Source organism: Calliopsis andreniformis, chromosome 7 (assembly GCF_051401765.1).
Source record: "Calliopsis andreniformis isolate RMS-2024a chromosome 7, iyCalAndr_principal, whole genome shotgun sequence".
NCBI lineage: Eukaryota > Metazoa > Arthropoda > Insecta > Hymenoptera > Andrenidae > Calliopsis > Calliopsis andreniformis.
The window spans coordinates 796,426-814,029 of NC_135068.1; the positions used below are offsets into that span (position 1 = coordinate 796,426).

Genomic DNA, 17,604 nt, shown 5'->3' on the forward strand with positions numbered 1-17,604 from the left:
CGATGCAGAGTGAAGGCTAGGTTGCCCGGAATGTAGGAATGGCCATTACTTTCATACCGATGGCAATTATTCCTTTTATACGATGGGAAATTCGTTGTATTTGTATTGTATATTATGCTTCTGGCGTTGACTTCTAAGGCGCTAACTATTCGATCTGGAGGAGCAACACCCTAGAGTGAAGCCTAGCTTGCGCGGAACGTAGAAATGACCATCACTTTGACATCCGTTGCATCTGCTCCTGTCATACATTCGCTAACCTGTTGTATTTATTTTGTATTTTAATCATGTGGCGATGATTTCTAAGGTCCAAACTCATCCACCTAGTGAAGCAACGCCCTCGAGTGAAGCCTAGGTTGCCCGCACGTAGAAATGACCATTACTTTCGCAGTGGTTGCAATTATTCCTCTTATACGATTGAAAATCTGCTGTATTTCCATTGTATTTTATGCTTCTGACGTTGACTTCTACGGCCATAACTTTTCGATCTGGTGGAGCAACACCCTAGAGTGAAGTAAAGCTTGCCTGGAACGTAGAAATGACCATTACTTTGACATCCGTTGCATCAGCTCCCGTCATACGTTCGCAAACCTGTTGTATTTATTTTGTATTTTAATCATGTGGCGATGATTTCTAAGGCCCAAACTCAGCCATCTGGTGAATCAACGCCCTTGGCTGAAGCCTAGGTTGCCCGGAACGTTGAAATGACCTTTACGTTCACACTGGTAGCAATTATTCCTCTTATACGATTGAAAATCTGCTGTATTTATATTGTATTTTATGCTCCTGTCGTTGACTTACAATGCCCTAACTCTTCGATCTGGTGGAGGAATGCAGTAGAGTGAAGCCTATGTTGCCCGGAATGTAGAAATGGCCATTACTTCCACACTGATGGCAATTACTCCTTTTATTCAATTGAAAAACTGTTGAATTTGTATTGTATTTTATGCTTCTGGCGTTGACTTCTAAGGCCTTAACTATTCGATCTGGTGGAGCAACGCCCTAGAGTGAAGCCTTGCTTGCCCGGAACGTAGAAATGGCCATTACTTTGACATGCATTGCATCTGCTCCTTTCATACGTTCGCAAACCTGTTGTATTTATTTTGTATTTTAATCATGTGGCGATTATTTCTGAGGCCCAAACTCATCCATCTGGTGAAGCAACGCCCTCGGTTGAAGCCTGGATTGCCCGGAACGCTGAAATGACCTTTACGTTCACACTGGTAGCAATTATTCCTCTTATACGATTGAAAATCTTCTGTATTTATATTGTATTTTAATCCTCTTGCGTTGATTTCTAATGCTCAAATCATACGCCTGGTGAGGCAACGCCCTAGGGTGAAGCCTAGGTTGCCCGTGTGGCAGTTCGGCACTGCCACCACGGCCTTGTCATTTTTTCTCAATTTCCATTTCCGTTTTCTGTTCTGACTTTCTCTTCAACTTTCGCTGTTCTTAACCTTTTCTTCTAATGCTTTACAATTTCCTGCCTATTCTTTCTACATCCGATCCCAAGGATTGGCACGGGTCTGGTCATCGTCAGTTACATCTGGCGGCCAGATCCGCGCGAGGCTCAGGACAATTTTCCCCTTTTTACTTTCTCCACTTTTCTCTCTGTTCTGTCCGCTTTCCTCTTCGTTTTCCAGCCCTCTTTCCATCCTTCTTTCTTCCTGTTACTTTCTCTAGTTTGTAAGGTATAAGAAGGGATGATGTGAGGGCGCGAAAACAGTCGGAGTCAAACTGCTGTAGGTTACACTTCATCGTGCTAATAAAACCAGTTTTTAGTTAACCACATTTATGTGTCTATTGATTAACCACCTCAATTATTGGTGACCCCGACGTGATCGGTGACTGTTGATTGTGGTGGACATTACAACGGTAGAAACTGAACAGTGTTATCCGCGTAGATTTTTTATTTTTAGTGACTCAGTGTATATATAAGAACTGTGAGTGAAGATGGCTACAGGTCAGGTGACTAACGATTCTCTTGGCGTTGGAGCACCTTCGGTGGATCGCGTAGCGGTTCGGATTCCCGAATTCTGCCCTTCCGATCCGGAGATGTGGTTCGGGATGTCGGAACGCAGCTTCGAAGCGTCTGGAGTAACCCTAGAAAATACCAAGTTCGGGTATATCTTGGGTGCTCTACCTCCACAGTACGCCGCGGAGGTCCGAGACATTATTATGAATCCACCACCGTTGGAGCCATATCAAAAATTAAAAACGGAGCTGATACGTCGTTTGAGTTCGTCGCAGGAGCAGAAGACACGACGTCTGCTCGAACATGAGGAGATCGGAGACCGCAAGCCTTCGCAGTTCCTGAGACACCTGCGTGGATTAGCTGGGACGGCGGTGCCTGATTCTGTCTTGCGGACCCTCTGGATGGGACGACTTCCCCAAGGAATGCAGGTAGTCTTAGCGACGCAGAGGGACGTGGAGTTGGACAAGGTTGCCGAGCTTGCAGATGCGATTGCTGAATCGTCAACTCCCAGAGTGCAAATCTCCGAGGTAAATTCTGCTCCTGCCAATGATCTCGAGGCATTATTAAGTATGAAGATGGCACAATTAGCGATATCTTTACGCCAAGAAATCTCGGCAATTCGGCAAGAATTGACGTCTGACGTTCGCCCTTCGCGCCGCGATAGGGATTCGCGCCCACGATCGCCTGCACGTTCGAGTGCTCGGTCGGGTTCAAGGAGCCGCAGACATGGCAAACGCGGTGTTTGCTGGTATCATTGGATGTTTGATACGGATGCTCGTAAATGCATTGCGCCCTGTACCTTCAATGCGGGAAACGATCAGGGCAGTCGCTAATGGCGGCCAGCGACCCTAGCCCGACGTCACGCCGTCTTTTCGTTACCGACCGCGACACGAAGACACAATACTTGGTCGACACAGGAGCCGACCTTTGTGTTTTTCCTCGGAAGATGATTAGAGGGCCATGCGAGAAGTCTACCTACGAACTCGCTGCAGCAAACGGTACCGCGATTGCGACGTACGGTGCGAGAACACTCACGCTCAATTTCGGGCTACGGCGGGTTTTTACCTGGCGATTCATCGTTGCGGATGTGGCAAAACCCATCATCGGTGCAGATTTTTTGTCACATTTTGGGTTACTTGTAGATGTGAGAAATAGGCAACTGCTGGATCAGGTCACATCGTTATCAGCAAGGGGACGTCCGGCTGTCGGAACGGTGCAAGCAATTCCATGCATCAAGACAATCATGGGTTGTTCTGCGTACCATAAACTTTTACGGAAGTTCCCAAACATTACGAGACCAGAAGGCACGCCTACGGAACCGAAGCATTCTACGGTACATCATATCCACACCACCCCAGGACCGCCGGTGGCTTGCAAACCGCGGAGACTTGCACCTGACAGACTCAAGGCGGCGAAAAGAGAATTCGAGACCATGATGCGTTTAGGAACAACTAGACCTTCGGAGAGCAGTTGGTCGTCACCTTTGCACATGGTCCCGAAAAAAGGACAGAACGAATGGCGACCATGCGGCGATTACCGTGCCCTTAACGCGCGCACACTTCCTGATCGGTACCCAGTTAGACATATCGAGGACTTCGCGCAGGCTTTACGGGGTAAAACCATTTTTTCAACAATAGACCTAGTTCGAGCTTACAACCAGATTCCTGTTGCTGCCGAAGACATACCAAAAACAGCTATCACCACCCCATTTGGACTTTTTGAATTTCCGTACATGTCATTCGGACTACGCAATGCAGCGCAAACGTTTCAGCGGTTTATCGATGAGGTGTTACGAGGTCTGGATTTCTGCTATGCATACATCGACGACATCTTGGTAGCATCATCGACCGAACAAGAGCATTTTCAACATCTGGAAATCCTTTTCGATAAACTGCAGAAGTATGGAGTGGTAGTTAACCCCGCGAAGTGCATTTTTGGTAAAGCTGAAGTGAAGTTTCTCGGTTATTTGGTGTCCAAGGAGGGAACTCGCCCATTAACGGACAAAGTGGATGTTATCCTGCAATATCCTCAACCAACCACAGCTAAGCAGTTGAGGCAGTTCTTAGGTATGGTGAATTTTTACAGACGCTTTATGCCTAAGGCTGCACTTGATCAAGCACCCCTCAACAACCTGCTACACGGCAACATAAAGGGTAGCACACCGGTGCATTGGACACCAGAGGCCTCATCAGCATTTATGACCTGCAAACAAAGCTTGGCACAGGCTGCACTGCTGGCCCATCCTGAGGTCAACGCACCGTTGGCGATTACCTGCGACGCTTCCGATTTTACGGTAGGAGCCGTCCTTCAACAGCGCATAGGCAATGACTGGGAACCATTGGCATTCTTTTCTAAAAAACTAACAGCCGCAGAAACTAAATATGGAGCTTACGATAGGGAACTCTTAGCGATTTACCTATCGATTAAGCATTTCCGGCATATGATTGAGGGAAGAAGTTTTCGGATTTATACAGACCACAAACCACTGATATTTGCTTTCCGTCAGAAATTAGAGAAGTGTTCTCCAAGGCAATTTCGATACTTGGAGTTCATCAGCCAGTTTACCACAGACATCCGCCACGTTTCCGGCGAAGACAACGTTGTTGCCGATGCATTATCGAGGATTGAAGAGGTGGAGCAAACGCTAGACTTTGCGGAACTAGCAAAATCCCAGGAAAAGGACGAAGAGCTGCAAATCTACCTGCGCGAAGGAAGGGGTTTATGCCTCAAGAAGATGACTCTCCCGGATGCACGCGCGCAAGTGTACTGTGACGTTTCGACATCGGCGGTGCGTCCATTCATAACACCACCCTTTCGGCAAACAGCGTTCAACACGGTGCATCGCCTTGCACATCCTGGAATTAACGCCACGGTCAAACTCATAACTCAACGTTATGTTTGGCCGTCGGTGAAAACAGACTGCCGAAAGTGGGCACGTGCCTGTATAGAGTGTCAACGGTCGAAAATTGGGCGTCACGTGTCAGCACCGGTTGGAGTTTTCACGTCACCATCAGCAAGGTTCGAACATGTGCATGTTGACATTGTTGTCTTGCCAGTTTCCGAGGGCTTTCGATACTGTCTTACATGTGTGGACCGCTTTACGCGGTGGCCGGAGGCATTTCCGATGCGCGACCAGGAAGCAGCCACGGTAGCCCGAACATTTTACGAGGGTTGGATCTCGCGTTTCGGCACACCATTACGGGTTACCACTGATAGGGGCAAGCAGTTCGAGTCCCATTTGTTCAGGCACTTGAATATACTGCTAGGAACGTCACACCTGAAGACGACAGCCTACCATCCAGCGGCAAATGGCATGGTGGAGCGATTTCACCGGCAGCTGAAGGCAGCTATTCGGTGCCATCAGAATTCCCGGTGGACAGAGGTTCTTCCCACCATATTGTTGGGTATACGCTCAGCTTGGCGGGAGGACCTAAAGGCAACGGCATCAGAGTTGGTCTATGGCGAGACGCTTCGTCTTCCTGGAGAGTTCTTGGCGCCACGACCAGCCGAGTGTTCCAGCGACGCAGGCGACTATGTACAAGGGTTGCGACAGCATTTTCACGCCCTCAGTCCGGTTGGAGGAATTCGGCATGGTGCACGACGAACTTTCATTTTTAAAGACTTGGCCGATACAAACTATGTTTTCGTCCGTAATGATACCGTCAAGGGAATCCTCCAGCACCCGTACGACGGACCATTCAGGGTCCTCAATCGAGGGTCAAAAACCTTCTCCTTGGACATCAAGGGCAAACAGGTGACGGTAACCATTGACCGACTTAAACCGGCCTACATCGTGACGGACGATGAGGAGGCGCAAGGGACATCGACCGCTGAGGAACCTCAACGGCCATCGGATCCAGGGTCGCTACCTGTTTCACAGCCGACACCTGAACCACGGATGCTTCCTCAAGCACAGTCGGTCCCTGAATCCACGGCAACAGCAGGTCGGGGCCCAAGAACAACTCGGTCAGGCAGACGAGTACACTTTCCGGAGCGATTCCAAGCCGGACTTTCGTGATTAGGTCAATCACTGGCAAGGGGGTGATGTGGCAGTTCGGCACTGCCACCACGGCCTTGTCATTTTTTCTCAATTTCCATTTCCGTTTTCTGTTCTGACTTTCTCTTCAACTTTCGCTGTTCTTAACCTTTTCTTCTAATGCTTTACAATTTCCTGCCTATTCTTTCTACATCCGATCCCAAGGATTGGCACGGGTCTGGTCATCGTCAGTTACATCTGGCGGCCAGATCCGCGCGAGGCTCAGGACAATTTTCCCCTTTTTACTTTCTCCACTTTTCTCTCTGTTCTGTCCGCTTTCCTCTTCGTTTTCCAGCCCTCTTTCCATCCTTCTTTCTTCCTGTTACTTTCTCTAGTTTGTAAGGTATAAGAAGGGATGATGTGAGGGCGCGAAAACAGTCGGAGTCAAACTGCTGTAGGTTACACTTCATCGTGCTAATAAAACCAGTTTTTAGTTAACCACATTTATGTGTCTATTGATTAACCACCTCACCCGGAACGTAGAAATGACCGTTACTTTCGCAGTGGGTGCAATTATTCCTTTTATTCAATTGAAAAACTGTTGAAGTTATATTGTATTTTATGCTTCTGGCGTTGACTTCTAAGGCCCTAACTATTCGATCTGGTGCAGCTGCACCCTAGAGTGAAGCCTAGCTTGCCCGTAACGTAGAAATAGCCATTACTTTGACATCCATTGCATCTGCTCCTGTCATACGTTCGCATACCTGTTGTATTTATTTTGTATTTTAATCATGTCACGATGATTTCTCTGGCCCAGGCTCATCCATCTGGTGAAGCAACGCCTTTGGTTGAAGCCTAGGTTTCCCAGAACGTTGCAATGACCTTTACATTCATACTGGTAGCAATTATTCCTCTTATACGACTGAAAAACTGCTTTATTTATATTGTATTTTATGCACCTGGCGTTGACTTCTAAGGCCCTCAATCTTCGATCTGGATGAGCAACGCCCTAGAGCGAAGCCTAGCTTGCCCGGAACGTCGAAATGGCCATTACTTTGACATCCATTGCATCTGCTCCTGTCATACGTTCGCAAACCTGTTGTATTTATTTTGTATTTTAATCGTGTGGCGATGATTTCAAAGGTACAAGCTCATCAACCTGGTGAGGCAGCACCCTAGAGCGAAGCCTAGGTTGCCCGGAACGTAGAAATGACCCTTACGTTCACACAGGTAGCAATTATTCCTCTTATACGATTGAAAATCTGCTGTATTTACATTGTATTTTATGCTTCTGGCGTTGACTTCTAAGGCCCTAACTATTCCATCTGATGGTGCAACGCCCTAGAGTGAAGCCTCGCTTCCCCGGAACGCTGAAATGACCATTACTTTGACTACGGTTGCATCTGCTCCTGTCATACGTTCGCAAACCTGTTGTATTTATTTTGTATTATAATCATGTGGCGATGATATCTAAGGCCCAAACTAATTCATCTCGTGAAGCAACGCCCTTGGTTGAAGCCTCGGTTGCCCGGAACGTTGAAATGACCTTTACGTTCACACTGGTAGCAATTATACCTCTTATAGGATTGAAAATCTGCTCTATTTATATTGTATTTTAATCCTCTGGCGTTAATTTCTAAGGTCCAAACTCATCCACCTTTTGAGGCAACGCCCTAGAGTGAAGCCTAGGTTGCCCGCACGTAGAAATGATCACTACTTTCGCACTGGTTGCAATTATTCCTTTTACACGATGGGAAATCTTTGTATTTATATTGTATTCTATGCTTCTGCGTTGACTTCTAAGGCCCTAAGTATTCGGTCTGGTGGAGCAACGCCCTGGAGTGCAGGCTTTGTTGCCGGGAACGTAGAAGTGACCATTACTTTGACACTGGTTGCAATTATTCCTCTTATAGGATGGAAAAACTTTTGTATTTATATTGTATTTTAAGCTTCTGTAGGTGTCATCTAAAGCCCTAACTATTCGATCTGGAGGAGCAACGCCCTAGAGTGAAGGCTTGGTTGCCCGGGACGTAGAGATGACCATTACGTTCTCACTGGTTGCAATTATTCCTGTTAAACGATGGAAACACTGCTGTATTTATATTGCACCGTTTGCTTCCGGCGTTGACATCTAAGGCCCTAACTCTTCGATCTGGTGGAGCAACGCCCTAGAGTGAAGCCTAGGTCGTCCGGAACGTAGAAATGTCCATTACTTTCACACTGGTTGCAACTATTCCTTTTATAGGATAGAAAAACTGTTGTATTTTTATTGTATTTTATACTTCTGGCGTTGACTTCTAAGGCCCTAGCTATTCCATCTGTAGGAAAAACGCCCCAGAGTGAAGCCTAGGTTGCCCGGAACGCAGAAATATCCATTACTTTCACACTGGATGCAATTATTCCTGTTAAACGTTGGAAACGCTGATGTATTTATATTGTACCTTATGCTTCTGGCGTTGACGTCTAAGGCCCTAACTCCTCGATCTGGTGGAGTAACGCCCTAGAGTGAAGCCTAGGTTGTACGGAGCGTAGAAATGTACATTACTTTCACACTGGTTGCAATTATTCCTGTTATACGATGGAAAAACCGTTGTATTTATATTGTATCTTATGATTCTGGCGTTGACTTCTAAGGTCATAAGTATTCGATCTGGTGAAGCAACGCCCTGCAGTGAAGCCTAGCTTGCCCGGAACGTAGAAATGGCCATTACTTTGACTTCCGTTGCATCTGCTCCTGTCATACGTTCGCAAACCTGTTGTATTTATTTTGTATTTTAATCATGTGGCGATGATATCTAAGGCCCAAACTAATCCATCTCGTGAAGCAACGCCCTTGGTTGAAGCCTCGGTTGCCCGGAACGTTGAAATGACCTTTACGTTCACACTGGTAGCAATTATTCCTCTTATACGATTGAAAATCTGCTCTATTTATATTGTATTTTAATCCTCTGGCGTTGATTTCTAAGGTCCAAACGCATGCACCTTTTGAGGCAACGCCCTAGAGTGAAGCCTAGGTTGCCCGCACGTATAAGTGATCATTGCTTTCGCACTGGTTGCACTTATTCCTTTTGCACGATGGGAAATCTTTGTATTTATAATGTATTCTATGCTTCTGGCGTTGACTTCTAAGGCCCTATGTATTCGATCTGGTGGAGCAACGCCCTGGGGTGAAGCCTAGCTTGACCGGAAAGTAGAAATGGCCATTACTTTGACTTCTGTTGCATCTGCTCCTGTCATACGTTCGCAAACCTGTTGTATTTATTTTGTATTTTAATCATGTGGCGATGATTTCTAAGGCCCAAACTCATCCATTTAGTGAAGCAACGCCCTTGGTTGAGGCCTAGATTTCCAGGAACGTTGAAATGACCTTTACGTTCACACTAGTAGCAATTATTCCTTTTATACGATGGGAAATCTGTTGTATTTATATTGCATTTTATGCTTCTGGCGTTGACTTCTAAGGCCCTTACTATTCGATCTGGTGGAGCAACGCCCTAGAGTGAAGTCTAGCTTGCCCGGAGCGTAGAAATGACCTTTGCTTTGACTTCCGTTGCACCTGCTCCTGTCATACGTTCGCAAACCTGTTGTATTTATTTTGTATTTTAATCATGTGGCGATGATTTCTAAGGACCAAACTCAGCCATCTGGTGAAGCAACGCCCTTGGCTGAAGCCTAGGTTGCCCGGAACGTTGAAATGACCTTTACGTTCACACTGGTAGCAATTATTCCTCTTATACGATTGAAAATCTGCTGTATTTATATTGTATTTTATGCTTCTGTCGTTGACTTACAATGCCCTAACTCTTCGATCTGGTGGAGGAATGCAGTAGAGTGAAGCCTATGTTGCCCGGAATGTAGAAATGGCCATTACTTCCACACTGATGGCAATTACTCCTTTTATTCAATTGAAAAACTGTTGAATTTGTATTGTATTTTATGCTTCTGGCGTTGACTTCTAAGGCCTTAACTATTCGATCTGGTGGAGCAACGCCCTAGAGTGAAGCCTTGCTTGCCCGGAACGTAGAAATGGCCATTACTTTGACATGCATTGCATCTGCTCCTTTCATACGTTCGCAAACCTGTTGTATTTATTTTGTATTTTAATCATGTGGCGATGATTTCTGAGGCCCAAACTCATCCATCTGGTGAAGCAACGCCCTCGGTTGAAGCCTGGATTGCCCGGAACGCTGAAATGACCTTTACGTTCACACTGGTAGCAATTATTCCTCTTATACGATTGAAAATCTTCTGTATTTATATTGTATTTTAATCCTCTTGCGTTGATTTCTAATGCTCAAATCATACGCCTGGTGAGGCAACGCCCTAGAGTGAAGCCTAGGTTGCCCGGAACGTAGAAATGACCGTTACTTTCGCAGTGGGTGCAATTATTCCTTTTATTCAATTGAAAAACTGTTGAAGTTATATTGTATTTTATGCTTCTGGCGTTGACTTCTAAGGCCCTAACTATTCGATCTGGTGCAGCTGCACCCTAGAGTGAAGCCTAGCTTGCCCGTAACGTAGAAATAGCCATTACTTTGACATCCATTGCATCTGCTCCTGTCATACGTTCGCAAACCTGTTGTATTTATTTTGTATTTTAATCTTGTGGCGATGATTTCAAAGGTACAAGCTCATCAACCTGGTGAGGCAGCACCCTAGAGCGAAGCCTAGGTTGCCCGGAACGTAGAAATGACCCTTACGTTCACACAGGTAGCAATTATTCCTCTTATACGATTGAAAATCTGCTGTATTTACATTGTATTTTATGCTTCTGGCGTTGACTTCTAAGGCCCTAACTATTCGATCTGATGGTGCAACGCCCTAGAGTGAAGCCTCGCTTCCCCGGAACGTTGAAATGACCATTACTTTGACCACGGTTGCATCTGCTCCTGTCATACGTTCGCATACCTGTGTTATTTATTTCGTATTTTAATCATGTCACGATGATTTCTCTGGCCCAGACTCATCTATCTGGTGAAGCAACACCCTTGGTTGAAGCCTAGGATGCCCGGAACGTTGAAATGACCTTTACGCTTACACTGGTAGCAGTTATTCCTCTTATACGATTGAAAATCAGCTGCATTTGCATTGTATTTTATGCTCCTGGCGTTGACTTCTAAGGCCCTAACTCTTCGATCTGGAGGAGCAACGATGCAGAGTGAAGGCTAGGCTGCCCGGAATGTAGGAATGGCGATTACTTTCATACTGATGGCAATTATTCCTTTTATACGATGGGAAATTCGTTGTATTTTTATTGTATTTAATGCTTCTGGCGTTGACTTCTAAGGCCCTAACTATTCGATCTGGTGGTGCAACGCCCTAGAGTGAAGCCTAGGTTGCCCGAAACGTAGAAATGACCATTACCTTGACACCCGTTGCATCTGCCCCTGTCATACGTTCCCAAACCTGTTGTATTCGTTTTGTATTTTAATCATGTGCCGATGATTTCTGAGGCCCAAACTCATCCAGCTGGTGAAGCAACCACATTGGTTGAAGCATAGGTTGCCTGGAACGTTGAAATGACCTTTACGTTCACACTGGTAACAATTATTCCTTTTATACGATGGGAAATCTGTTGTATTTATATTGTATTTTATGCTTCTGGCGTTGACTTCTAAGGCCCTAACTATTCGATTTGGTGAAGCAACGCCCTAGGGTGAAGCCTAGCTTTCCCGGAACGTTGAAATGACCATTACTTTGACATCCGTTGCATCTGCTCCTGTCATACGTTCGCAAACCTGTTGTATTTATTTTGGATTTTAATCTTGTGGCGATGATTTGAAAGGTACAAGCTCATCCACCTGGTGGGGCAGCACCCTAGAGCGAAGCCTAGGTTGCCCGGAACGTAGAAATGACCCTTACGTTCACACAGGTAGCAATTATTCCTCTTATACGATTGAAAATCTGCTGTATTTACATTGTATTTTATGCTTCTGGCGTTGACTTCTAAGGCCCTAACTATTCCATCTGATGGTGCAACGCCCTAGAGTGAAGCCTCGCTTCCCCGGAACGCTGAAATGACCATTACTTTGACTACGGTTGCATCTGCTCCTGTCATAAGTTCGCAAACCTGTTGTATTTATTTTGGATTATAATCATGTGGCGATGATATCTAAGGCCCAAACTAATTCATCTCGTGAAGCAACGCCCTTGGTTGAAGCCTCGGTTGCCCGGAACGTTGAAATGACCTTTACGTTCACACTGGTAGCAATTATACCTCTTATAGGATTGAAAATCTGCTCTATTTATATTGTATTTTAATCCTCTGGCGTTAATTTCTAAGGTCCAAACTCATCCACCTTTTGAGGCAACGCCCTAGAGTGAAGCCTAGGTTGCCCGCACGTAGAAATGATCACTACTTTCGCACTGGTTGCAATTATTCCTTTTACACGATGGGAAATCTTTGTATTTATATTGTATTCTATGCTTCTGCGTTGACTTCTAAGGCCCTAAGTATTCGGTCTGGTGGAGCAACGCCATGGAGTGCAGGCTTTGTTGCCGGGAACGTAGAGATGACCATTACGTTCTCACTGGTTGCAATTATTCCTGTTAAACGATGGAAACACTGCTGTATTTATATTGCACCGTTTGCTTCCGGCGTTGACATCTAAGGCCCTAACTCTTCGATCTGGTGGAGCAACGCCCTAGAGTGAAGCCTAGGTCGTCCGGAACGTAGAAATGTCCATTACTTTCACACTGGTTGCAACTATTCCTTTTATAGGATAGAAAAACTGTTGTATTTTTATTGTATTTTATACTTCTGGCGTTGACTTCTAAGGCCCTAGCTATTCCATCTGTAGGAAAAACGCCCCAGAGTGAAGCCTAGGTTGCCCGGAACGCAGAAATATCCATTACTTTCACACTGGATGCAATTATTCCTGTTAAACGTTGGAAACGCTGATGTATTTATATTGTACCTTATGCTTCTGGCGTTGACGTCTAAGGCCCTAACTCCTCGATCTGGTGGAGTAACGCCCTAGAGTGAAGCCTAGGTTGTCCGGAGCGTAGAAATGTACATTACTTTCACACTGGTTGCAATTATTCCTGTTATACGATGGAAAAACCGTTGTATTTATATTGTATCTTATGATTCTGGCGTTGACTTCTAAGGTCATAAGTATTCGGTCTGCTGGAGCAACGCCCTGGGGTGAAGCCTAGCTTGCCCGGAAAGTAGAAATGGCCATTACTTTGACTTCTGTTGCATCTGCTCCTGTCATACGTTCGCAAACCTGTTGTATTTATTTTGTATTTTAATCATGTGGCGATGATTTCTAAGGCCCAAACTCATCCATTTAGTGAAGCAACGCCCTTGGTTGAGGCCTAGATTTCCAGGAACGTTGAAATGACCTTTACGTTCACACTAGTAGCAATTATTCCTTTTATACGATGGGAAATCTGTTGTATTTATATTGCATTTTATGCTTCTGGCGTTGACCTCTAAGGCCCTAACTATTCGATTTGGTGAAGCAACACCCTAGAGTGTAGTATAGCTTGCCTGGAACGTAGAAAGACCATTACTTTGACATCCGTTGCATCAGCTCCAGTCATACGTTCGCAAACTTGTTGTATTTATTTTGTATTTTAATCATGTGGCGATGATTTCTAAGGCCCAAACTCATCCATCTGGTGAAGCAACGCCCTTGGCTGAAGCCTATGTTGCCCGGAACGTTGAAATGACCTTTACGTTCACACTGGTAGCAATTATTCCTCTTATACGATTGAAAATCTGGTGTACTTATATAATATTTTTTGCTCCTGGCGTTGACTTCTAGGGCCCTAACTCTTCGATCTGGAGGAGCAACGCCGTAGAGTGAAGACTACTTTGCCCGGAATGTAGAAATGGCCATTACTTTCACACTGATGGCAATTACTCCTTTTATTCAATTGAAAAACTGTTGAAGTTATATTGTATTTTATGCTTCTGGCGTTGACTTCTACGGCCCTAACTATTCGATCTGGTGCAGCAGCACCCTAGAGTTAGGCCTAGCTTGCACGGAACGTAGAAATAGCCATTACTTTGACATCCATTGCATCTGCTCCTGCCATACGTTCGCATACCTGTTTTATTTATTTTGTATTTTAATCATGTCGCGATGATTTCTCTGGCCCAGACTCATCCATCTGGTGAAGCAACGCCTTTGGTTGAAGCCTAGGTTTCCCAGAACGTTGAAATGACCTTTACATTCACACTGGTAGCAATTATTCCTCTTATACGACTGAAAATCTGCTGTATTTATATTGTATTTTAATCCTCTGGCGTTGATTTCTAAGGTACAAATCATCCACCTACTGAGGCAACGCCCTAGAGTGAAGCCTAGGTCGCCCGGAACGTAGAAATGACCATTACTTGCGCACTGGTTGCAATTATTCCTTTTATACGATGGGAAATCTGTTGTATTTATATTGTATTTTATGCTTCTGGCGTTGACTTCTAAGGCCCTAGATATTCGATCTGGTGGAGCAACGCCATAGAGTGAGGTCTTGCTTGCCCGTAACGTAGAAATGTCTATTACTTTGACATCCGTTGCATCTGCTCTTGTCATACGTTCGCAAACTTGTTGTATTTATTTTGTATTTTAATCATGTGGCGATGATTTCTAAGGCCCAAACTCATCCATCTGGTGAATCAACGCCCTTGGCTGAAGCCTATGTTGCCCGGAACGTTGAAATGACCTTTACGTTCACACTGGTAGCAATTATTCCTCTTATACGATTGAAAATCTGCTGTACTTATATAGTATTTTTTGCTCCTGGCGTTGACTTCTAGGGCCCTAACTCCTCGATCTGGAGGAGCAGCGCCCTAGAGTGAAGCCTAGGTCGCCCGGAACGTAGAAATGACCATTACTTGCGCACTGGTTGCAATTATTCCTTTTATACGATGGGAAATCTGTTGTATTTATATTGTATTTTATGCTTCTGGCGTTGACTTCTAAGGCCCTAGATATTCGATCTGGTGGAGCAACGCCATAGAGTGAAGTCTAGCTTGCCCGGAGCGTAGAAATGACCTTTGCTTTGACTTCCGTTGCACCTGCTCCTGTCATACATTCGCAAACCTGTTGTATTTATTTTGTATTTTAATCATGTGGCGATGATTTCTAAGGCCCAAACTCAGCCATCTGGTGAAGCAACGCCCTTGGCTGAAGCCTAGGTTGCCCGGAACGTTGAAATGACCTTTACGTTCACACTGGTAGCAATTATTCCTCTTATACGATTGAAAATCTGCTGTATTTATATTGTATTTTATGCTCCTGTCGTTGACTTACAATGCCCTAACTCTTCGATCTGGTGGAGGAATGCAGTAGAGTGAAGCCTATGTTGCCCGGAATGTAGAAATGGCCATTACTTCCACACTGATGGCAATTACTCCTTTTATTCAATTGAAAAACTGTTGAATTTGTATTGTATTTTATGCTTCTGGCGTTGACTTCTAAGGCCTTAACTATTCGATCTGGTGGAGCACCGCCCTAGAGTGAAGCCTTGCTTGCCCGGAACGTAGAAATGGCAATTACTTTGACATGCATTGCATCTGCTCCTTTCATACGTTCGCAAACCTGTTGTATTTATTTTGTATTTTAATCATGTGGCGATGATTTCTGAGGCCCAAACTCATCCATCTGGTGAAGCAACGCCCTCGGTTGAAGCCTGGATTGCCCGGAACGCTGAAATGACCTTTACGTTCACACTGGTAGCAATTATTCCTCTTATACGATTGAAAATCTTCTGTATTTATATTGTATTTTAATCCTCTTGCGTTGATTTCTAATGCTCAAATCATACGCCTGGTGAGGCAACGCCCTAGAGTGAAGCCTAGGTTGCCCGGAACGTAGAAATGACCGTTACTTTCGCAGTGGGTGCAATTATTCCTTTTATTCAATTGAAAAACTGTTGAAGTTATATTGTATTTTATGCTTCTGGCGTTGACTTCTAAGGCCCTAACTATTCGATCTGGTGCAGCTGCACCCTAGAGTGAAGCCTAGCTTGCCCGTAACGTAGAAATAGCCATTACTTTGACATCCATTGCATCTGCTCCTGTCATACGTTCGCATACCTGTTGTATTTATTTTGTATTTTAATCATGTCACGATGATTTCTCTGGCCCAGGCTCATCCATCTGGTGAATCAACGCCTTTGGTTGAAGCCTAGGTTTCCCAGAACGTTGCAATGACCTTTACATTCATACTGGTAGCAATTATTCCTCTTATACGTCTGAAAAACTGCTTTATTTATATTGTATTTTATGCACCTGGCGTTGACTTCTAAGGCCCTAAATCTTCGATCTGGATGAGCACCGCCCTAGAGCGAAGCCTAGCTTGCCCGGAACGTCGAAATGGCCATTACTTTGACATCCATTGCATCTGCTCCTGTCATACGTTCGCATACCTGTTGTATTTATTTTGTATTTTAATCATGTCACGATGATTTCTCTGGCCCAGGCTCATCCATCTGGTGAATCAACGCCTTTGGTTGAAGCCTAGGTTTCCCAGAACGTTGCAATGACCTTTACATTCATACTGGTAGCAATTATTCCTCTTATACGACTGAAAAACTGCTTCATTTATATTGTATTTTATGCACCTGGCGTTGACTTCTAAGGCCCTAAATCTTCGATCTGGATGAGCAACGCCCTAGAGCGAAGCCTAGCTTGCCCGGAACGTCGAAATGGCCATTACTTTGACATCCATTGCATCTGCTCCTGTCATACGTTCGCAAACCTGTTGTATTTATTTTGTATTTTAATCTTGTGGCGATGATTTCAAAGGTACAAGCTCATCAACCTGGTGAGGCAGCACCCTAGAGCGAAGCCTAGGTTGCCCGGAACGTAGAAATGACCCTTACGTTCACACAGGTAGCAATTATTCCTCTTATACGATTGAAAATCTGCTGTATTTACATTGTATTTTATGCTTCTGGCGTTGACTTCTAAGGCCCTAACTATTCGATCTGATGGTGCAACGCCCTAGAGTGAAGCCTCGCTTCCCCGGAACGTTGAAATGACCATTACTTTGACTACGGTTGCATCTGCTCCTGTCATACGTTCGCATACCTGTTGTATTTATTTTGTATTTTAATCATGTCACGATGATTTCTCTGGCCCAGACTCATCTATCTGGTGAAGCAACACCCTTGGTTGAAGCCTAGGATGCCCGGAACGTTGAAATGACCTTTACGCTTACACTGGTAGCAGTTATTCCTCTTATACGATTGAAAATCAGCTGCATTTGCATTGTATTTTATGCTCCTGGCGTTGACTTCTAAGGCCCTAACTCTTCGATCTGGAGGAGCAACGATGCAGAGTGAAGGCTAGGCTGCCCGGAATGTAGGAATGGCGATTACTTTCATACTGATGGCAATTATTCCTTTTATACGATGGGAAATTCGTTGTATTTTTATTGTATTTAATGCTTCTGGCGTTGACTTCTAAGGCCCTAACTATTCGATCTGGTGGTGCAACGCCCTAGAGTGAAGCCTAGGTTGCCCGAAACGTAGAAATGACCATTACCTTGACACCCGTTGCATCTGCCCCTGTCATACGTTCCCAAACCTGTTGTATTCGTTTTGTATTTTAATCATGTGCCGATGATTTCTGAGGCCCAAACTCATCCAGCTGGTGAAGCAACCACATTGGTTGAAGCATAGGTTGCCTGGAACGTTGAAA

The 17,604-nt window shown here is 44.9% G+C and overlaps 1 protein-coding gene across 1 annotated transcript; it reads left to right on the forward strand.

Annotated features, from left to right (window-relative positions):
• Nucleotides 1–2,175: 2,175 nt before the first annotated feature.
• LOC143181858 (uncharacterized) lies at nt 2,176–2,805 on the forward strand. The gene has a single exon (XM_076382517.1). It carries the CDS (start codon nt 2,176–2,178, stop codon nt 2,803–2,805), a length of 630 nt encoding a protein of 209 aa, XP_076238632.1.
• The last annotated feature ends 14,799 nt before the right edge of the window (nt 2,806–17,604 follow it).